This window comes from Harpia harpyja, chromosome 17, assembly GCF_026419915.1.
Source record: "Harpia harpyja isolate bHarHar1 chromosome 17, bHarHar1 primary haplotype, whole genome shotgun sequence".
Lineage (NCBI taxonomy): Eukaryota > Metazoa > Chordata > Aves > Accipitriformes > Accipitridae > Harpia > Harpia harpyja.
In genome coordinates this window covers 7,558,749-7,582,750 of record NC_068956.1, presented here as the reverse complement: position 1 = coordinate 7,582,750, position 24,002 = coordinate 7,558,749, and the positions used below count along the sequence as shown (strand labels likewise).

At 37.5% G+C, this 24,002-nt stretch overlaps 1 protein-coding gene across 33 annotated transcripts in view; it reads right to left on the bottom strand.

Annotated features, from left to right (window-relative positions):
• Positions 1-24,002, bottom strand: part of DLG2 (discs large MAGUK scaffold protein 2) — a 1,027,713-nt gene that overhangs the window by 234,734 nt on the left and 768,977 nt on the right. For all 33 annotated transcript variants that reach the window (XM_052812305.1, XM_052812308.1, XM_052812306.1 and 30 more), the window contains one exon: positions 9,749-9,817. In XM_052812305.1, the coding sequence (XP_052668265.1) occupies positions 9,749-9,817 (69 nt within the window). The remainder of the gene's footprint in view (positions 1-9,748; positions 9,818-24,002) is intronic.

Here is a 24,002-nt window from a genome sequence, read left to right as displayed (position 1 = left end):
AAAACTCGAGGCAAAGCAATGGCAAGTCTGTCTGATGCTGACAGATTTGGAGCAAATAACAATTGTATGATCAAGCTAATAGAGCAGAATCTCATGAAAAACTCTGGTTTGACATTGTCAGGAGTTTACAATTGTAAAGTCACACAGCAGCTTTATCACTGAACCAGACCAAGGGATATCTGCTTTTGCTTTACTAGTTTAGAAAGTTGTTCGCTATGATGGAAATCACTAAATAATAACAGCTACATCTCACACAGCACTTTCCATCTGTAAACTGAAAATATGCCCCAAAGGATGTAAACATAATAACATGCATTTTACCGATGGGAAAACTTATGTCCAGAAAGAGATGACTTTCCTAAGCAATCAAGGTAGCATCCTTTGGAAAGTATCCAGGTATTCTGGTTCCCAAACTCTACTTTACATACAAGGCCTCAGATCTGTCTCTCCCTTGGATATACAAGCACACACAGCCATATGTACATACCCCCCCCCATATTTATTGGTACTTACCCCATTTCAAATCCCTCTAACAATTTACTTTTCAGAAAAAGTGTAAATGGTGTTATATTAGTATGTGTAAATCTTAAGCTTAGCCCTGCAAATACACAAACGCATACATTTACGCGTCTGTGACTCCTCACAGAGAAAGATGTTCTTCTACTTCTCAATTTTTATAAAATAAAAGTTACCATCAAAGTGACAACTGTAAACACACACACATCATCTACAGAAACGTGCTCCAGAATGCTTCTTGTAACAAAGATCCAATATTTTCTGTGTACTATATAACAGTTCTACATCATATGAATGGCTTTTTCATTTCTGTTTTGTTTTTAAAGAAAAGAAAAAAAAGGGAGAGAGAGAAGTGATTAATTGAGGGATGTCTTATTTGATACGAGCTAAGTCTTATGGCTGTATACATGGAGACTCAATCTTTATGTGGTAATTCCGAAATCAGTAGGTGTTTGTTCATCTTTCCCCAGTGCTAATGTTCAGTGTCTCCAGCTTGATCACGATCTTGAAATAACATCTCAACTTTCTGAAACTGAAGCTTAATATTTTTGAAAGAAAAAACTAAAGCAATTTTTTTATAATATTTTTAAAGGTGATTGTAACCTTTAGTGAAAGTATTAGTCCTACTCCATATGGTCCTCCATCTTGCAACTTTTTCTTAACATTGTAGTCAGAAAACAACCTTTTAAAAATACAGCTGTGAGAAAAAGACGTATTGCCATGAGTTTGTATACTCTTGAAGTATTTTTAACCAATCAGAAAATAAAGTTTGTTTTTTTTTCTTTTGGATCGTTGCTGTTGATTTGCCTTGTAGCAACACTTTTAGCACTTTCTTAAATATGTGCAGAATAGACATAATGTAATCCAGATCTAAGAAGTCTAAACAGGTTTTTAATTAGGAAGGGTGGCCTGGGGCTTGGAGCAGAACTAGGACAGCAAGCTGGAAGCATGGATTCTTTCCCCTGCTTAGCCCATGCGCTGCTGAGAGATCCTGGCAAGTCATTTGTTCTTCCAGCTTCAATTTCCTCATCCACAAAATGATACGGTGACACTTGTTGTCTTCGAGTCCTACACATCAAAAATACTTTGCAAGATGAGCTACTGCCATTATTATTTACCTGAATATTGAGGAAAAGGAGGCAGTAAAGTCAAACAAATATATTTGCATCCTCTGCTGGCGAGAAATCCGGAGAGCTCTTGTTCAAAATGAAACTGAGTACTTCCACATGACAGGCAGCTTGGATCAAATAGTTGAAAGCCAGTGCTATGGGCAAAACTAGGTCAATACAACTGGGTATCTACTGAATAGTAAGCTGTGCAGCTCAACAAAAAGTTGGCCTAGTTATTAATCCCTGTCTCTGATCAAGTCAGCAGATTTATGCCTAAAACGCTGTCAGTGCTGTTTTGTAATTTTGGCCTTTTGACAGCAAAATTCACATTCTGCTCTTGGATGATCATGTTCAGAGGAAGCTCAAACAATAACGGGGAAATGTCAGAAGCCGTGATTAGAACACAATGGGGTTTGCCTCCTGCTCTTTAGCCTGATCAGGTCATTTTGGTCATGACTCAAATGTGGCTGTATAGAGACTGACCAACCCTAACAAGTCTTCATATTCCTTTCATATCTGAGTATCCTGCAGAATCTGAAAAGTGGATTCAAGAATACACAAGTGTTGTTGTCATCATCATTGAAATAAACTTTAGCCATGACTGTACTGCAAAATCTACAGGAAGTAGGTGGTATATGCCAATTCACCATAATACAATAAGTAAGTTTTTTGAAATATATCATTGTTCACGCTTGCATAGTGTACTTAGTATGAAAATGAAAAAAAAAACTTATGACGACAATAAAGCTTTGTAGCATGTTATGAAATGAAAGTAGGAAAAAAGTTTCTTAAGCAAACAAACTACAATACCAGCCACTGACCAGGTAATCTCTTAAGAGCAATGCAGAAATAAGCTATCTGTCAGTGCTTTAGCCACACTCAAAGAAAAGGCTGAGGATATTACATATTTATTCACCTGGTATAAAAGTTTATAGTCAACTCTTTTAATATGATAGTTAAGGAGATCTAAGAACAGGTCTTCCAATTTTTCTTGAGTATCTGGGAAGCAACATTAGGAAAAACTCCTTTGCCTCTATTAAAATTCTTTATGAATGTAATTCTAATATACATGAAAGAACTCCAGCCAGAATGCAGATAAATGCTGTAAAGGAGGTAATGGAATCAAAGACTTAAAGATAACACGGTGATGGGAGAGTAGGAACTGAAGGAAAAGTAACTCAAATGTGAATGATGTTTTCTTGCAGTAAATGCACTCAGTAAAAATGTGTAGCTCTCTGCAGAAAACAGTAACTGAGGCAAAGGTAATTTCAGGGTAACTTATTTTAAAAGCTCACTGTTTTACTCGGAGACAATAGGTGGCACTCTGTAGCTACCTAGTAAAAAGGACCAGTCTAACATCCAGCGTTTCTGAAATGCATGTTTCTGCCTCCAGCTTTAACTACTTATCACATTTACAATTTCTTCTGTGATAAATTCGGCTGAAGGTAAGTTTCTAGGTGCTAACAAAGCGTACTAGCACTTTAATTCTGTGTGTGCATCTTTTATGCCCTCCTGCAGCTTTGTACCAAATACAAACAGAGAAAAGCAGCAGGGGAAATCAAGCAGAAATTAGAAAGGAGTATGAGATGAAAACATTCCTGGACTGGCAGAAGGCAGCAGAAGGGGGGGGGGGGGGGGGGGGGGGGGAGAAAAAAGAAAAAAAAAGAGCAAAGAAAAGAGAGAACAGGATAAAGGGAGACAGTGCATCTGTAAAGGAGAACAGGGAAGGAATTAAAAAGGTGGAGAAAGAAGAAAGGAAGATTCACTATAATAGAGCCAGAAGCAAAGGAGCAAATAAAGTGCTGCAATCCACACAAATTTACAAGCTCAGAAATCAATGGGAGAATCAATTTGGATGGACTTGGTTACTTGCTTCAGGGAATGCATCAGATCAGATTCTGTGAAGCACATCATAAATTGCAGGCCTGATATAAAAGCAAAGTATTATTAAATTAATATTTGAAACCAATAAGTAGTAACAAATCAGTGTGGGTAAAACTTCGACACTTAAGAAAATTTATCCTGACGTAAAAATGTGATTAACAAAAATAAATCAAAAAAGTGAAGCATTTTTCCTCCTTAACACTTTTTTTTGGTTCATGTTTGTTTTATTTGTTCATTATCTTGAAAATAGCTAAGTGTTTTGTATCTGCTACAGTTGTACTGAATATTTGTTTTCATCAGTTTACTCTTTTACAATAAGAAAATGACAAGACCAAAACATGAGTATCCCTATCGTTCTTCTACAGATTGTGAACCCATAGTAATTATAGATTTAATTTAAGAGATTAAGAACTGGACTGATAAATGAAGGGGAAGAGCTTTCTGAAAACAAGTAATTCTTATAATAACTAACTCAAAGAAAATCAATTTTCAATTTGCTTATTTTGTGCTCCTGGCTATATTAAAGAATACAGTCAGTTTTATTATTCATCTCACACTGACACAGCTCTGTCTTTCTGTTTCTTTCACACCATCTATAAAATTGGGGTGTTGACATGATTTTAAGCTTTCTGGAACGTCTACAGAAATACTAAGCACGCTGGGTGCTTTCAAATGTCAGACCCTAGAGTCTTCTTCAGTTATATACAATCAAAGAGGTATCCCAAATCAGCAGGGACTTAGAAATATGGCTTTGATCTTGCTTTGGCTGCAGCTTTTTTGTTCTTTTGGTGGGGTTTTTTGGTTGGTGGGCTTTGGTGTTTTTTTCAAAAATGCTGTTTGCTTCACAAAGGATATTGAAATCATACATGCATTCATGCAGATGCTGATTTGGTGTTACAGCAACACACAACATCGAAAGCCCAGGAGAATATTTATTTATATTATTGTGTGGATTAAGGTAGCACCCAGGATCCAACTAAGGCCCCACACCCTCCATGCAAAGCACTACGCACATATAATGCAACAAAAAACGTTCAAGCTACTTAAAGTAGCAAATAGCAGGAGGGAAAATGGAAGTAGAGAGAAATTGTATTAGTTGGTTAAAGTCACACATTAGTAAGTACATCGGGGGAAAAAACCCCTAAATCTAAGGGATCAAAGCACCCTTCTCTTGAGCAGCATGGTGTTTGGCTTCTGACAATTCCCTGTGGGAGCACTGAGCTGTGCCTGCTTAGAGTCAGTTGGCTAATCAAGCTATTTTTCAGTACAATACTTCTAGTTTTCCTCTCATGCTTCAAAAAATTCTGATAAATAATTGCATGTTTATTTCAGACAGCCAAAGGGCATTCATACTGGAAGGACCTAAAAAAGGTAATCCAAATAGATTGAGCATTCTTCACAGCATTTAACACAGAAAGCTCGGATGGACAGAGAATGTGCCAGCGTGTATGATGTTTTAAAACTGATTAATCACACAAGAGAGAATTTGAAAGCTTAAGCGGCTGAAGGCCTGGAATATGCACACACACCTTTTTAAAAGACTTTGAAGTTCAGGCAAACCCAAACTTACTCGGCTTATTTAAATTTTCCTTTATACCTTCTGCAACTCTGCTTCACAACAATTTAGAGGAAAATCTATCTGTACTGCTCTCACCTATTGTTTTACTACAATATCACTTCTGTGGCATCTTGGCTTTTCCTTTTCCCCTTGTTATTCCCCTCAGGCTTGGCAAAATCTTTCCATCACAATGTGAAACAGCACTACCCCTTGCCTTCCTCCCCAACCCTCCCTCTGCTCTACCTTTGTTGTGAGGTTTCCAAACCACCACGACCTGGCAGTGGTAGGGAGCTGGCAGACTTTCCTGTCTCCAGTCCCAAGTCCTTTACCATCCCAGAGCCTAGGAGAGGCTGAACACAACAGTTACCCATCAGCGTTGCATCTGACCCAGTGAGGTCTGATCCCTGATTTGTGACTTTAATTATTATTATCAAGATTTCACTTATGATTGACAATAACAAAAACAAGGAAATCTTCCTCTTATCTATTACTGTCACATTGAGCATCCCAGTCCAGAGGGGTAACTTTGCCTTCTTAAACTGAAACAGCATTTTGGTCATGTGCAGAGCGTTCATTTTCATTACCTGTACTGAATCGTGACTTATTTCATTTTACTAAATGTTGATATACTAACAACTAAGCACTCGGCCTTTAATGAGACGTTCCTTTATCGTGTCACATAGCAAAATATTATTTTGCTTACTACAGTTAGCCATAAAGCATTTTATCTGTTCATTTGACTATGGTTTCCTTGGCATTTCTTGTTGATTGAATGTTGGCATTAACTGTAGAAGCAATACTTTATCCTAACTTTAATACTGACTACATTTTTAATGCATTTATTCTGCAAACATCATGTCTAACTTGTCACAAACTTTGAAGTATATTTACTATGAGGGAACCTACAGGGAGCCAGGCTTCAACCTGACTGATGCATGCATGAGTGCACTGGCTTATACATGTGCAACCTTATTTGTTTTGTGGGAACCCCTCTGGACTTTAACAGGCTTCCATTTTGTCTTTTGTAGAGAAATTAAAGCCTGCACACCAGGCAATGATTTCTGCTTACAGATAGCAACATCGAATTGGCATATAGGAATAATCTCTTATTTGAAAAACTGGTCTATATTTTTACCATGACACCTGGTATTTACTTTAAATGCGCAGGAGTATGTCTCCTAGATTTGAGAAAGCTCATTGATTTCTAGAGCAACAATGTAGGACAGATAATACGCTCTCTATCTTTGAAAGAGAGATGATTATTCCAGTTCGCTTATTCATTTATACTTTGTCTCACATAAGCACCTGTCTCTCTTCCCTGATCCAGGAGGTGCATTATTTACGTGCTAATAATCAAAATAAATCCTGAAAACTGCATCTCTCTTCCACCTGCTATAGCCAGCACAGACGACTCCATACTAGAAAGGTTGCTTTGTATCCTGCTTTTAAAAACTATTGGTTCCATATTGAAACCACTTTTCTATAAACTATTACTTACAGCATTCGATGGCTCTATTTACCATGAATGCTTCAGCTTTAGGCAACCTCAGTGCACTGTCAGGAGACAGGAAGTATTCAAAGGCTAAGAGAATACCTAAAAATAGCACTGCCTCTAAGCCATGTTTCGAAATATCAATACCCACAGTCCGTTAGTAGCAAGCATCCAAAATTACTTTATATAAGACACTTTTGAAACACAAAGCGGTCTGTAATATCTGTCCTGTTCAGAATAAAAATTCTTACCCTTAGTCATGGTTCAAATGCTGTTTATTTACATATAAATATTTATATATATATATGAGATACTCAATCACGCTGATAAATTTGTTTAAAATTTCCATCAAAACACTCTTGATCAAGTAAGTTGAACAGTTTCTAAGCAGCTCAGCAGAAGAGATGACTGGTAGCATATAAAATACAATTTAGTCTGAATGTCAACTGCAGAGAGAATAGCTATCACACACCACTGACTTTATAACTTCATGCAATAGTACAGCAGGATTTCCAAATAACAGGTTTTAGTTTTCATCCAATATTTTTCCTATTTTGAATACTCACAATTAAAATTGTTCATTAAAACTGTTTCAAAAAATTCAAACCAACAATATTTTCAAATTCGAATGTTGTAGTTTTCTTGTTTTTAAATCATGCAAATAAAGCATTAGGGAAGTTACTAATTAGATCGCACTAACAATGACATCAAACACCTGTGAAGTTCATGCTTTTATACACACAATAAATCTGTTCACCTCATGTACAGTTATTACTCTGAAGAATATATGGCTTGAATACAAAGAAAATTTAATCTTTAAAGACATCTTTATTTTTTTCACCTTGCTACTCATATTTTTGCTGTACATTAAGTCCACAAAAGCCCTACCTGAAAAAAAAAAATTGTTTTTATGTATGAATCCATTACCTAGATGAAAAAACTATTGAAGTTTTTTAAAAATCTATTCTAGCCAGCTCAATTATCACATATTCAACAGGGTGGAAAAGAATAAATGCCAGCGAATGCAATTCCCCCTGTATTTCTTTAACCCTCCCATATTTCATTTCTCCTTTACAGGACCCAATAATTATATTACTTCAGTGACTACACAGTCAGTCACACAGAGCCAGTATGCAGGTCACAAATCTAAGTGTGTGCTAGGGATGCCTTGCAGGTAAAGCAGCTATTTACAAAGTGCATCTCAAAGGCAATATAATGACTCATCTAAATACAGGACTCTACTGATGGCAACCCAGTTCCTAAAAGAGAAAAGTAACTTTGTTTTGACCTCAAATTGTATTAGCTATAAACATACTTAGCAGCATGGACTTCACAAAAACATTAGAATAAATCAAGCTTTAACATAATGAAATATTTAGGGCTGAGGTGATTACTTAGTTTTGCTCAGCGGTGTAATAGGCTAACAGTCCCACTTTCCTATGTGAAATGAAATATGACTCAGTGTAAGTTGATTAGTAATAATTACAAGCTAGATATTCTTCTACCTCCTGAACAGCAGGAAACCTGTAACATCAATTGCAGATTTCCTGCGCTCTAATGGTTCATACACATTACATGCAAGTTGTCTGCGTGGCCAGTACAGATTCTGCAATTTATCTGAAAATTCACATAGACAGATTGATTTCCAAATTTCAGTAGGATTTTAAACCTACAGGATACCTCCTGAATTATGGAGTCCAGTAGACCAAGTCAGAGACATCATAATAGAATTTCTTTCCTTAAATCTCAATTTAGCAAATCCTTTTTTTCTTTTTCCCTTTTTCTTTTTTTATCCAATCACCATTTTAACTGATAAACTTGTTCTTGAAGCTCAGTTTTATTTCAAACATCAATTTATTCATGAGTTCATGATTTGAGGAAAAGACTGCAGAATTTATTATGTCTCTCTGTTCACTAGAGAGAGAGATAAAGAAAAGAAATCCAAAATGAGGGTGTTTAAGCACTGAGCCAGGTTACCGAGACCTTGTACAATCTCCACATTTGGTGATAGTCACAGCTGCACTGGATGAGACCCTGAGCAACCTCATCTAACTTGAAATTAGCTCTGTTTTGAGCAAGAAGGTTGCATGATGAGGGCTTCTTTTATAAAATTACCTTCCAGATAACAGCCCTTAAGCCACAGGCACTTTTCCTGTAGCAATTTCATTATTCAGTCTTGTTTTTGATGAATAATTACTATAGCTGTCCTACACATTTTAAATAAACACTTAAAATCTTAGATCTAGGTACGAAAGAAAAAATTGAGACTTGTGAGGAAAACATTTCAGGCTTCACTTAGGAGTGGATTATTTCACGTATCTACCATTTTATTTTCTGACTGCACCACAGTAAGGTTGTAACATAAACCAAAATACAACAAGATGACATCTTTCCTCTGTGGAAACTTTGGATTCTCACTTTTATCACAAGAAAGAAAAGATTTGAAATAGGACCTGAGAGCAGCCAATGACAAGTTATTACCCATGCCTACAAAATATTTCAAACGGTTCCACATTTCTATGGGAGGGGAGAAACAAATCTAATATTTTTTGTAAACTACACCAGTCAATGCAACCAAAACCTGTGTTTCAGTGTTAAATATCAGCTTTTCTAATATTGTAAAATGCAAGAATATTAACTGTGGTTGTGAATTATTCATATTTTACCCAATTATTTTTGTTAAAATGGAGTCAGCTAAGTACTCAGAGCTATGCTTCTACAATTAACACATTAATATACACAGATACACACCAGCACAGGATTATTATTCTCTATCAGTACTTCTTCACCCTTAGTTCGGGACACCGCTTTGTCAAAAAGAACTCATGCATACATTAAGAAAATAGAGTAAGCCTTCACTGGGTATTTCCATGATTAGTGGGAACCATTTTACAGCTAACACATGTAAATATTAAGACTAGTCAAGCGAGATGAATTGAAGAAATTGTAGTTAATGTATCTCCATGACAGATATTCTCATCTCCATGAAAACCAAACCACCCAGTGTAAGTACCTAGAAAGGATCAGCACTAATTTGAAAGTATTTATTTCTCCATCTCACAGACTTAAACACTGTGGGATGCAAAACCACATCTAGTTAACAGCTATGTGTATGTGGGTAGTTCAGTGTCTGGCTTAGTGGTATCTGAGAGCTCTACAGGCAGCTTCAACAGAGGAGAATCATCTTACCCTTCCACAGAAATGGTCCGCTGCAAGCTCACTGTGGGTGGACGTGTTGCAGTGCTGTGCTGGGAATGACTGTATGACCAAGGAAGAATAAAGAAAAGCATTTGTTAAAGAAATAGAAGTTTCTCTTGTTCTTATTGTCTCTAGCAGCTTAGCTAATGCCAAAATGGAAATAACAACCAGATTGTTTTACACTTGTCTAAAGCATTTTGACTTCAGTGATGCTCATCGATTCAAAAAAGGGCTCAAGCCTACAATCCCTCTTGTTTAAAATCAGGTTTCATTCCTCATTAAGAGCAGATAATGAAAAGAATAACTCCCCCTCATCTTATTCTTTTAAAAAAATACATATATACACACACAGTTCAGTGACTTATAAAATAACTTGGATGCTTACTGCTCTGCTAAATATACTAACCATAAAACACAAAGTTAATTTCAGAGCAGGAGGTAAAATGGTAAATGATAATATCAATCTAATTCTCAGTGTTTCTCAGGCAGAATGCTCAGTAAAAGAGGACATGCACTGCTTATAATTGCACCATAATGTAACTTGGAATTTTACATATTTCAACCAACTTTCAGTATTTCTACCAGATTTTAAGTAGCTTCGAGTTTTTCCACATGAAATTTTATCAAAGACACAACATTTAGAAAAAAACATGGCATTTTCTAAGCAAAACACAGACTCTCTGAAAGAAAAATCTTTTTGATTGAAAATCCAGAGGTCTAATGGCTTCTCACATGTTATGTTGTCATGACTAAGGAACCTCAAAAATAGTTATTATGTTACAGAAACCAAATAAATTACACAGTATACATTAACTTCAGTATTGTACTATTGCATAACAGTATTGCACCACTACTATTCATGTAAATATAAATGGATAACAACAGAGCATCAAAGGAATCTGTGATAGTAAATTGCATTCCTTATCCAAGACAATGTGTTTTAAAAAAAATAAAAAAGCAGAAGCATCTGGGTGTTATCTTCTTACTACTTTAAATGGCTACATCACACAGTGAGGCCCAATATTAATAATGCAAAGTACACATTAAAAATAAATGTTTAAGTTAGTTTTATATCACTGATTCTACTAACTGCAGATTTTGTCTGGCTTTCAAGCTTCATATACAACTTGAGCTGTTTGTTCAGAAGCAGCACAGCTTATTTTCATTAAAAGCTAAAACATTCCACGTTAGTGAGCAACACATCTATTTTATATGCATTTTATCCTGTAGCATAGCCAATGCTGTCTGTCTGACAGAAGGGATGTGATTTTTTGTGTAGCACATAGAGTTGTAACACACAATATCATGCCACAGGACAAACAAAAGACCTGCTACCTGCTGGTATTTCCTGTTGTGACCATTGTTAGCAAAACTGCTGTATCCTTACTCTGAGTATTTTAGAAGGTTTGTGGGAAAGTATATTCCCCTTATCAGAAGAACTGCAGAGTTTTTAGTCTGTTTTATAGCAAAACATCGGATGTACAGGAGAATCATGAGTCTCTGGCATCATAGTGTGAACAGAATAGTTGAGTTGGACAAACATTGCAGAATAATATTTTATGAATATTGGTTAAAATTTCACATTAAGTTTGCATCTCGCAAATTACTTAGGATGCATATTTTTAAACTACCCTTTTTTAGTGTTTATGCATTTTTTAAAATTTAAAGTTTAGGTTGTGGCTTGTCTTCTGTCCCTCTCCCTCTACAGAGCTCAAAGGGAACATACATCCTTACATTCCTGTACTGGTTTCCCACACAAAATTAATATGGAAGAGAACAGCCTCTCCCCTGAATTTTCCCCCTGTGTACATGAGACAGAAGTGGTGCAGCAGAGCCATAACTCCTCCACCTTTTCCCTGTGCCGCTTGACTATCAAAAACTTCATTCCCTGAAGTTGCATCATGAGATGCAAAAATTCAGCTGGTACAAGGAACAAGAATCCAGCAGAGAGGAGGGACAATGATGCATGTCACGGCCCTCTAAATCACACTTGACATAGTCAAGGTCTGTTTATAAGACAAGGATGGCAAAGCTGTGTCTGAGCTATACTGCCCATGCCAAACCCACAATGGAGACTTTAAACATACAGCTCATATTCTTGCAACAGATGCTACATATTTTGTGGGGAAAAAAGATCTATTACCAAGGCACGGCAAGTCTGCAACTGAAGGTTTCATGCAGGAACTGGGTTTGTTTCACAAATGTTGTGTAGTGTTCTGTTTTTCAAAGGAATGTTGTCACAGGAAAGGGAAGCTGAGGAATGACAGCTGATATGGCACTTTGCCTTAAAGCATTTAAGCCATCTCTCCCTGTTTCAAGATCTCCTTCTCACCAGAGCCGTGGCATACTGTTACGACACCATACCTACATCCAACCACAACTAGCCAAATTGGCTTGAATTCTGAGAGCTTTGTTTCTTTTCCCCAAAAGATTTCAGCATTGTCCTATTTTCACTACAGCAAACTTACTTATATAACTCTGACCAGCTTCAAAATGAGCAAAATCACAAGAGCATTAAAGGTAGGACTTTCAGCTGCTAAGTACTAAAACCAAATAATTTCCCATTTATCTACAGAATTAGTAACTGAAGACGGTCACAAAAACATATTGAATAGTAAGCACTTGGGGATGTGGCTACGTTTGGATGTTGCAAATAAAAAAATGGGCTACATTCACCAAAGTAATTTACAGAACGGTGAATTAACGCTCCTGCACCGGAAGATTCAAAATGAGGAAAGGGACCAGTCTGATCACTGTAATAGACTCTGAGTCCCCACAGAGATACTGCATTTTACTGATGAACTCAACTACCTTTGCGGATTGATACTTAATGCAGGCTACTTTGTGCAAAACCTGAAGGCTATAACCTCTCTGTTTCTAAATATTTTGTAAAATGGATGAATAAACACTAAGAATTTTGTCATCATACTATTAATAATTGCCTTTACAGAATTAACAAAACCTCCTAGTCTTTATAAAAGATCTCTCTTTGACATCACACACTTTTCTTTAATATGGAACAAATTACCTTTCTGAACATTGACCTACCTAGATCTAAAGCTGGTATTGGCTGCACTCTCATAAATTTATTACTGGATTTCACTATTCATGTATGTTAAAAAAAATCAGACATCTTTTTATAAATGCAAATTGTTATTGTTTAAATCATATGAATCCTATTTAAAAAGGTTGGTGAAAATGCTATTTATGAATTTTCTAAGGAAAATCATCGTTGAAATACAAAATTGAAATGAAAGCAAACATTTCCAGAAGTGACTAGGAGCACCATGTTCCTTGATTTTGGGTGTCCAGTCCAAAATACTTCCAAAACCCTGCTTTGCCAGAAGAAGATATTCATCCCTTTCAGAAAATCAGATGTGTAACTTCCCAGCAGAAGAGACCCAGAACTCACTAATCACTCTCCTCAGCCACCTGAGAAATTGTGCCATGCCACCACATGTGCTTGGTAGTTACCCTCACACAGTATTGTTATGGCTGGGGCAAGAAGCAGCAAATCAATCAAAGGATTGTCCAGACAGGCTGGGAAAAGAAGAATATTCAGAGGGAAGAGCAGATTCTTGGGAAAACAAAATATATTTCAATGATGGAGTGAAAAAAAAGACTAGGATGGCAATATAATTTTCTATTATATCAGATGCTCTATTAAGTATTGTAATCCCATAAGAAGTATGAATTAAAGCAGTGATTTCAATTCAGCATTCTCCTGAAATTACCAAACCACTCAAGCACTAGATGTCATCAGTATGCCTCACTGGAATGACTACCTTGTTATGCAAAGCTGTGCAAGGAACCTTATACCTCACTCCTTCCAAGCAAGGGGCTCAGCTATCAGCAATATTCCACTCATTAGAAACCCCTTTCCAAACCTAGTTATTTGTGATGTAGAGTTTAAATAAGTCCTCAGCTTTTTTCATGAAAATAATTCATAACTGGTGGCATGAAAACTCATTTTTTCTACATAATTATAAAAATCAAGTTTGATGCTCAGTACGAGCTTATGCCTTCTAAAGTATCGTGATGAATACAACGACATTTGAAAATCAAAAATGCACTTTAATCACTGCTTGACACAAGTGGTTATACAGTTGGAGACAGAAATAACAGTCTGGTATCATTCCTAACTGACTTATTTAAAAGTTAAAGCTCCTGGTAGCTTCTGTCAAAGTGGTGGAACCAGCAGAAAGAAGCCGTTTCCATCACATGCTTAATACACTCGTGCATGTGTCATGTTTTTTGTAGCACAAAAGAAAATAAAACTTCTGAGTTACTGCCACCATTTTCTATGATGAATGCCTACACATAGACATTTACATCCCTATTAAGATAAGTAGGTAAGTAGTGTATTTTTACACACACAGATCTAAGGATTCAAAGTTCAACATTTAGGCTTATAAAAATGCTACCCTTTGTCTGAAATGATACAGAATGAACGTGTCAATAGTTTTAATAATATAAAGTAATAATATTTCAATAAACTACGCAGTACAACAGCCACACAAGATGGGTTTTCCCTGAAGAAATGAATCTCAAATCCTGTAAAATACCAGTTTTAACTTAATTCCATTTAATTTTAGTTCATTGAAGACACAGTGAATATATTATTCTTGTAAGACAATTCATATCAGTGAAGGAACAAGGAATGAGATTCTAGATGAATAATAAGGGGCAAAACAGGGAGCAAAGAATCCAACCTCTCTTCTTTAATGGGTTTAAGTTGTTTTTTGTTTTAGAGCTATTTCTTATGCAAGGCATGCCATTTCATGACTTTGTTAAATACTAAAAATAGAGCAACCTGCTGTCAAAATATTTTTAAATGCTTATTATGAAAATAATAATGTCAATAAGTATTATAGTAACAAGAAGGTGAGTAGCCAGTCTCCTTAGTTTTAGTTCTGTTCTAGCCTAAGGATGCTCTGAAGGCACTTCTGCTGTGTGGGTGATGCTGAAACTGCAGGCAGCATCATAAACCCTTCTTCCCCTGAAGGGACCACATGAACTACTGCCTTCCCTTCTCAAATGGCACTTTCACCAATACACAATTCCCAGCGAAACCCCTACCTGGGATGAAACAGTCACATTAGGGAAACATTTATTGTGTTTTAAACTTCTATAATGCAATTTGGCAACTAAAAATAAGGGCAAACCAGCATTAAAGGATCAGACACTCAAGTCAGAGTTCATCCCAAAGCCTGCCTATTGCATTCAGGATGGAAGAAAGAAGGTTGTCAAATCTGAATTTTTTCCTGGTCTCTTGCTCGTATAAAAAAAATACACATTGTCTTTACACACAGAGAACTAGAAAAGTCATCAACTTTCCTCTCCTACCAACAAAGAACAGTTTCTTCTGTTTGCTACAGCCCTGATTTAGGAAACCTTTTGTTTTCATACATCTTTGTTTTGACAAGTCAAAACTGACAGCATAAAAGTCATTTGCTTCCTAAATCAATTGACCTGCATCTTCTCATAAAGAAGCAGTGATGCAGCTTGTGGCACAGGCTGGATTGAGACGTCCCTGAACACTGGCTTTGGAGCAGCATTCTTGAGGTCCCAATTCTGAAACTGCCACATGGAAGAAAAGTATACAGAACTCCATTTGTCTATCAACACATTCTGTGCAGAACTCCCCCCCCCCCCAAAAAAAACCCAACCCCAAAGCCCCCAAAACTAGAGCTCCTAGTTATTCTTTGTTATTCACAATACTAAAAGAAAAAAGATTGATAAATACAATATTGAAAAAGTTCCATTGGAGAATAGCGAAGGGAACGCTAACACTGTTTGGTTTTATGATGTATTCTCAATATCTTGTTTCTTATGTCAAGGATTGGAGGTAGCAGTGCAGTTGTTTATAAAACTTCTAAGCCTTTGCTTTGATGGATGTAAGAGTTTAACAAGGCAACAAGCTTTAATTCCATTAATGTGGAGTTTTAATTCAGCTCAGTGAAGTGAAACCAGCTTTTCCTGATGCCGCCGACAGCTAAACTTCTAACTTAAATGAGTTTTTGCTCTCCTGTGGGATTAATTAGAAGACCAGGGAGTGCTTTTTTGGTAATAATTTTATCTCAGCTACAAACAGCTTGATAATATCCAATACTGACAGTTACTGACCCATCTTAGAAGTGTCAAACTAACCAGACAGTCTCCCATCAGAGGTAAATAGGCAACTTCAGAGAATAGGACATTCAACCCTGCTACTTTCAGATCACCCTTAGGCAACAAAGCCACACATGAGATGTAACCCTGTTTTCACGCATGGGCACATGCAGTGAGGATTTTTGGAGTGACTTAACAACCATAACTCATTTTTTTAAAGTAGCATCTGTACATACTCTATGAATAGTATTGCTAGGCCAAATACCTACCAAGTGGAAAACAGAAAAGAAACAAAATGAAGGATTAGGCTGTCACTCTGCCTACAAATATGCAGAATAAGGACCACACTACATCTCCGTTCAGGTTCTCTGGAGTAATTTTACTTGCACGAGTAAAGTCAACAAGGTTGCTGCTCTCTTCCTTCCCTTCTCCCTTCCTCCCTTCCTTCCCTAAACAGTAGCCAAAGAGAAGTGGTTAGCCACATTCCAGAACTTAAGGTATTTGAGTTATTGCAGCCCTGAATTAGCAGCAAGGAAGAATGCAAGGTGAAACTGTGACTCAGAGGAATACTTCAGCTCCTGGAATAAAGCTAATTATCCACCTTTGTTAGCAGTGCACCTAAGTCAGCACCTATCTTCAAAGTGGTAAAACATCCACTGACTTCAAATCTGCTTCCTTACAGCTGAGGTAATTGCAGAAGATAATGATAAGCTTTAAAATATAAAAAGTATGCTTATCTGAGAAGAAATTGTTATTTTAGTTTGAAATACAATATTTAAAACAGCTGAAGAAGTTTGGAATCATGTGAGGGGAACTGAGAATAACTAGGAATGTTGTTTAAAGGAGTGGGGGGGATATACTCTTGAAGAAGTTTCACATGGAGTCTAATGTTCCCATGTAGAGTAAATACAGACTTACACAATACTATGAAGAACACAGCATTGTGCAAACCAGGCATACTAAGTGAAAACCGTAAGAAAAAAATACTGTGACAAATCCATACAAAATTAAGTGGAACAAATTTTAGGAAACATGAGACCTGTTTTAATGACTCAGACATAGTACCTTGCTCATTTGGGAGGTTAATCTGTTCTAGATGTCACTGTTACGTACTGATTTCTGTGACAACATAGATTTTTAAATTTTGATTAAATTCCTCCCTTTCATCCCATCCTTCTAATTCTTTACGTTCCTTGTGCTTATCTTCTCCTCAAACTTTGGACAGACTTTGGTTTTTTGAAGTGAGATGCCTAAATCTCCACGGCATCCAAGACATTCTGTTACTGTTAAAAAAAATGTAAATCTCAAGTCTTCCTACTAGCCTCTCAGTTGCATTATTATTATTTATATTACTGTAATGAATATGAGGAATGATAAAGCCTCACCTGGGAGTTGAAGTACTCCCTGATGAAGTTAGTTTGACAATTATACCAGCTGAGGCCTAAGGTTTACATGTCAAAATATTTGCAACAACTGAAAAACGTATGTAGAAAAAAAAAAAGGGAGAATGGTAGAAAAAAGAAAATCTCACCTTCTCAGTTGCTTAAGCAATATCAGATGGAAATGATCCAAGAACATAACAACTCTAATTATAGTTGTGGGAGAGGATGTAGTGCTACTTGCATGAATTTAAATAAGGAGCATTTGTTTAGGAATGACAGAAAACTTCCTGATGCACTCTGCATGGCCTCCTAATTACCTACATCTCCTGGTACCCTGGTACCAGTGCCTAATACAATGCTGAGTTTTCAGTTCCTTGCGGAGAAAGCAGCTGTTACCCTCCTCCCTGCTCTTTGACATGATGCTTCTGTATTTCAACATTGCTAAGGTTTTTTTGCCATGCTGCTACATTTGAATGCCATACCTCATTTACTGTTTGCTATCACTCCTAATTCTCTTCTGGCACTAGTGCTTTCCAAGCATTACCATTCCAACGAATCGCACAGGGTGTTAGAGAATTGGAGACACTTTGCTTTCTATGTGACAGAACAAAAAGCATTCTTGCTGGGTAAAAAAGAAATCAGCTTCACCAAAGGAAAACACATGCTATAGTACAGAAAAATGTCTTAATCAGTTAGGTCTTTTGTAATGTAGTTGAAAGAGATATGTACTTTAGAAAAAAACTTCTATTAAGGATGTCTGGAGACACTAAATAATCAGAACATGTTGAAACAATTCAAAAGCAGAGTGCCAAAGCTTGTGGCATTATATGGCTGGAAGTAGCCATTCAGCTTCTCGCTCATTTTATGTATATGTATTGGGTTTGCGTGGCAAGGTTTTGGTAGCAGGGAAGGGGGGGCTACAGGGGTGGCTTCTGTGAGAAGCTGCTAGAAGCTTCCCCCATGTCCGACAGAGCCAATGCCAGCCGGCTGCAAGACGGACCCGCCGCTGGCCAAGGCCGAACCCATCAGCGACAGTGGTCATCCAGGAATTGCAGCCCGAGAGAGGAGTGAGAAGATGTGAGAGCGACAACCCCGCAGACCCCCAGGTCAGTGCAGAAGGAGGGGAGGAGATGCTCCAGGCGCCGGAGCAGAGATTCCCCTGCAGCCCGTGGGGAAGACCATGGTGAGGCAGGCTGTCCCCCTGCAGCCCAGGGAGGTCCACGGGGGAGCAGATCTCCACCTGCAGCCTGGGGAGGACCCCACGCCGGAGCAGGTGGGTTCCCGAAGGAGGCTGTGACCCCGTGGGAAGCCCACGCTGGAGCAGTCTCCTGGCAGGACCTGTGGCCCCATGGAGAGAGAGAGGAGCCCACGCTGGAGCAGGTTTGCTGGCAGGACTTGTGACCTCGTGGGGGACCCACGCTGGAGCAGTCTGTGCCTGAAGGACTGCAGCCCGGGGAAGGGACCCACGCTGGAGCAGTTCGTGAAGACCCTCCCAATGCTGGAGCAGGGGACGAGTGAGGAGTCCTGCCCCTGAGGAGGAAGGAGCGGCAGAGACAACATGTGATGAACTGACCCCAACCCCCATTCCCTGTCCCCCTGTGCTGCTGCGGGGGAGGAGGGAGAGAAAACCAGGAGTGGATTTGAGCCCAGGAAGAAGGGAGGGGTGGGGGTTGTTTTAAGATTTGGGTTTATTTCTTATTACCCTACTCTCATTTGATTGGCAGTAAATTAAGCTAACTTCCCCAAGTCAAGTCTGTTTTGCCTGTGATGGTAACTGGTGAGTCCTTATCTTGACCCATGAGCATTGCATTGTATTTTCTCTCCCCTGTCCAGCTGAGGAGGGGAGTGATAGAGTGGCTCTAGTGGGCACCTGGCATCCAGCCAAAATCAACCCACCAATCCTTATTTGCCCTCCTTGATTTCAAATGTCAGTATTTTTCCTATTAAAAATGGAAAGCAATAATACATGCATCTATATATGTATAGCCTTTCTTTGGGTATTGATGCAAGCGATAAGAGTAGGAAGCACAAATTTTCAAGTAGAAACTTAGATTCCCTGATTTTCAGCCACTCCGCTGGCCCACTGTCCTTCCCATTGCACACAGCTGGTGTAACTGCATTTAGCCCCAGCACCAAGAGATGCAGACGGTAGCCTAGGGCCACCACAGCTGAGCCTCTGCTGCAGGGCACTGGTTGACTTGGGTGCGCAGGGAGTGCGTAGCACAATTTCCATTAGTAGTTGTTCTGTAGCAACTGCAATACACAGCACTCACCATTGTCCCATAACACCACTTCTGATGTATTTCTAGAGCTGTGCATTGCTTCCATAATGAAACATATTTGTTGCACACAAAGCTTATTAGGTTTCTGTGCAAGTAACACCACAAGTATCTGCACCAAAATCCCTTTCCAGTTGAAGCAAATGTCTAAAGACATTACCAAGGACTTGAAAAAGGGCTCCACTTTTAGGAAACATTGAATGGCAAAACTTAGACAGAAATCAAGGAATATCTCAGAAGTTTTAGGATAACTCATATAGGCACAATAGGAAGAATCATGTAAGATTTGCAGTCCCAAAATACCAAATTGCACATCATACATGTGTTTACCAGTTACATAATTGGAGGGGGGGAGGGGGGGAGAAAAACCAGAAATGAGTAGGTAAGTTCTCTAGTAAGGAAATTGTTCCTATTGTCTAAAGAAAAAGCTCCTCTAATTTATAGTCTGTGAATACAGCACAAATTCTGAAATGCTGTAAACTAGTAAATTGTTCATAACGATGCTAACAGCCAGTAAGACCTTGAATTTCAGAAAGTGTTAAGACCAGAATTTTTAGATGAACTGGTTTATTATTGTCAATAGAACAGGATGAACTGGATTATTTTTGTCAACATTCAATTTCATAGGAGATATGTACTCAATAGGAGGATACGAGAACAAATGGTTAAACAGACACTAGAAAAATTTGGAAGGACCTCACATTTTCATGTACTTCACCACCACAGCCCACAGAAGTTCATTTGAAGTTATGAATACCACTTACAAGACTGTTGAGAGTTCCATTCAGGAATCAGAGACCTAATTCCAATTCAGGATCCCAAAAAAGGAAGTATAACGCGATTTTAACACAGAACTCTGTCAGAGCAATCTTGTCATTAACGAAATGGACAGAGATTATGACTTAATGGTTACACTGATCTTGCAGTACTGCATTTAGTGCCTAGAACAGCTTAGCTTTGCTTTCTCTTCTCAGGGGAGGGTTGACTTTCTTTGCACTGAAGATGACACTTGAAAAATAATTCATAGGACTTTTATACCGCATCTGCTTCTTTTTTAAAGAGTAGGGAAATCATAGATAAATAAGCCTAATGACAGAGCTCAAATAACTGCAAGCCATTAAACTAATTTGCAAAGTTTCTACCCATCTCCATCCAAAGAAAAACAAGCACATAAAATTCTTTTCATGGTAGAGTCATTGCACTGAATTTTACTCATTCAAGATAAAGCATATGGATAATAACAATTAATTAAAGTGATTTAAAACAGCAATGAAAAACTGTCTGATGCCAAACCATACCATGCCATTAACAAACATTTCTATATCCCATGAGATTCTGTATCATTATATTTGCACAATAAAAACATTCCTACAGAAATTTAAGTTTTAATATTGTTTCTGCATAAGACCAAGTTCATCTCCTCCGTACTTACTAACTCTCATATGTGCGTTGCAATGAATTACACTAACTGTCAAGGTGAAACAGCCAGAAAAGAAGTGTATCCAGCTTCCACAGAAGTGGTTCGTTAAAACAGAAAGAATGATCACAACAGAAAGAACATTAATTTACGATTACGATCTGTCAGAACAGCACACTTTATATTGCAGTTGCTCCTGATACAATGTTTACTGCACCTGTGTGATACCTTCTGATAATGTTATCCCTCCTATTTGGATATACATTATCTCTATGCAAGCTAGGAATATGGGTTGAATATCTGTCTTTTTCAACAGACCAGAGGTGAGAATGTAATCCTACATAAGCTGCAGTTTAGTCTCACTTCCTCTATCATTCAAATCAGCCCAGCATGCATGTGTGCATGTGCAGCTATACCAAACACAAAAAACAATAAATCCTAGAGAAACACACACAGAGAAAAGCAAAAGTAGAAATAACGTAATGCACAGAAACAAACGACATCCCAACAGAATACAAACAAACAGCAGTGAATGGTAATTTGAAAATGCAGAAATATAAAGAATGCGTTGTCAAAATGGAAGATGAATAGTGAAGAAATTCAACAGCTTAAGCCCTTCTGTTTCTAATCTAATCTATACAAACCATGATTCTTGGATCTTTTTAATTTGATAGAAGTTGGAGTTACTCAGCATTTCGTGGGAAACATTAGGCATTTTACACTGAGGTCTAAGAATGAAGTATACACTAGAACTAGATAAAAAAAAAAATTTAAAAATCTATTAATTTTTCTCATTCTGGGGTTACTCACAATGCAACTGTCAGCCATAAGCCTCTCCCATAGTAGATCACTGTAATATTGTCCAAGCACATTGTGCATTGGATTAGATTAATGATGGGGTCGATAGATTATTTATATGTTCCATTATGTCAATCCTCATATCCCTAAATTGACATATAAAACACCATTTATTTAAAGATGTTTGTTAAATTCAATCTTTGAAGAGAATTTTAGCTATTTAGAAAAGAACTGTGAAAGGAATTTATGAACAATTTTACACTTGGAACTAGATGATCTATAAGGTCCCTTCCAACCCAAACCATTCTATGATTCTATGATATTCTATGCCTGTCATAGTCCTTAAGGTGAATTGTTTAGTTACAAACTTAATATATAAATCATTTGAGTAAAACACTGGAAACTGGTTTTAAAAGATTTGCAAAATTAGCAAGCATGCATACATGACTGAGCTGATAAACAGTCAATTTGTGATCCTTCTGGGAGCTGATTTAATATCATTAGGATACTTAATAGTGTAAGTCCTGGACAACAGCCTGAGTTTCCTTTACTAAACTTTTCAAATATTTCTTGTAGTTTAGGGATCACTTCTTATAATTACAATCTTCTCATCAGTCAGCCAGCAAACCCAAGGTTCTTGGGTTATTTCAAGGTTACTTTAGTGTGAAGGGTGAAGATGCTGCCATGTTTCTTCTACTTCCAGCTTTCATTTATTAGATAAAAAGCTTTATCTAGAACTAAATCTCTCTTTGCTGCTTCCAACTAATCATTTCTCTCTGCAAGTACCTTTGTACTTTGGTTCCCTAATGTTTCGGCCAGAACCAATTGCACTGGGTATACTGAGAGAAAAAAACACCACTGTTTAAGTGAAAACATAAGAATAACAGACAGACAGGGAAGCACAAGGAAGCATGAATCAATCAATAAAAATGGTCACAGTTGGATTTATACCAGCAACTCACCCAATCTCAACCAGGACTAAAACCAGAATTCCATTGTCATTTAGCACTGTAAAAAGAAATAGCCACGCAAGGAAGCTATTTTTGGAGATGGGCATCTTGTGTCCATATTTATCCCATGCACATGAACTGAGCTAGCATCGCAGCTTTTTGCTTCAGTTCTCCATGTGTTATTTTTGAGGACAAAGCAGTTCTTCTGAAAACCTATGAATACCCTGCAATTAATGAAACACTTCACATACGAAATATGGATTACTCAGATGATACAAAAAAACTGATGGAGGATAAGCCCATGCATTGGATGGTCATCCACATTTTCAAATCTTGCATTTGCAAGATTGGCAGGAAATTCCATGGCAATAGGCTCTTGTGTTTAGAATTGCTTTGATATACTATTTTATTCCAAGTTATGCCTCTCTTCCGACTTATCAGAGATGTCTACTATTATAGAAAATATCTGTTTAAATAATCGTATTCTTAACCAGTGGAATTCTCCAAATACAGTTGGATTGCTGTTTTTTCTCCTGGCCCAAAGATAGGCCTGGAGACATTCTACACCTTTGAGGCATCTGAATTCATTTAAATTTGCATGTTATTATTAAACCTATGATAGCTACTGTAGCTGCAGAATCCTTTTATATACCAATCAGACATTGCTGCACATCAGTCCCAAGAACCAACTCTCCCCTTTCAATGCCAGTGCAGAATGTATAATTTAGTGTTGGAAAAGATAAATGATTTCAGTTTATGTATTTCACAGATGGCAATCCAGACCCATTAAATATTCTTACAGTAAATGTTACATTATGCACACCGCTGAGAACAAAGGTGAAAGAGCCAGCATTTTACAGAAGAAAATATAACATAATTTCTTCTCACATCAAAGCTCATCTTGTTCTCTACTTAGAGACTGGTTTAAACCTAGATAGATGAAGTGCTAATACCCTTTAAAAAATTTTATTAGGACCTATTTTATTTCACTTTGTTCTTGTTAAAAATATAAAGTCCCTTTACAACACTACCAAATTCCTACCTATTGGTTAATCAACCTGTGAATCAAAATTCCCAAATCAAATGGCGGCTTTGACTTTTTTCCCAGCAATTTATTTTACAAGTCAATTGAAGCTATCTCAAATCTTCAGAACGATAATTACACTGATTTAAATTCATATGTATGCTACTAAAATTTGAATTTGCACAATGTACTCTTGATTTGTGTGCTTTGTTTGCTGCTCCTCTTGGCAAGTGAGTCTGAAACTTCCCAGCCTCACTGTGGATTTCCTTTAGGACCTTAGTAAA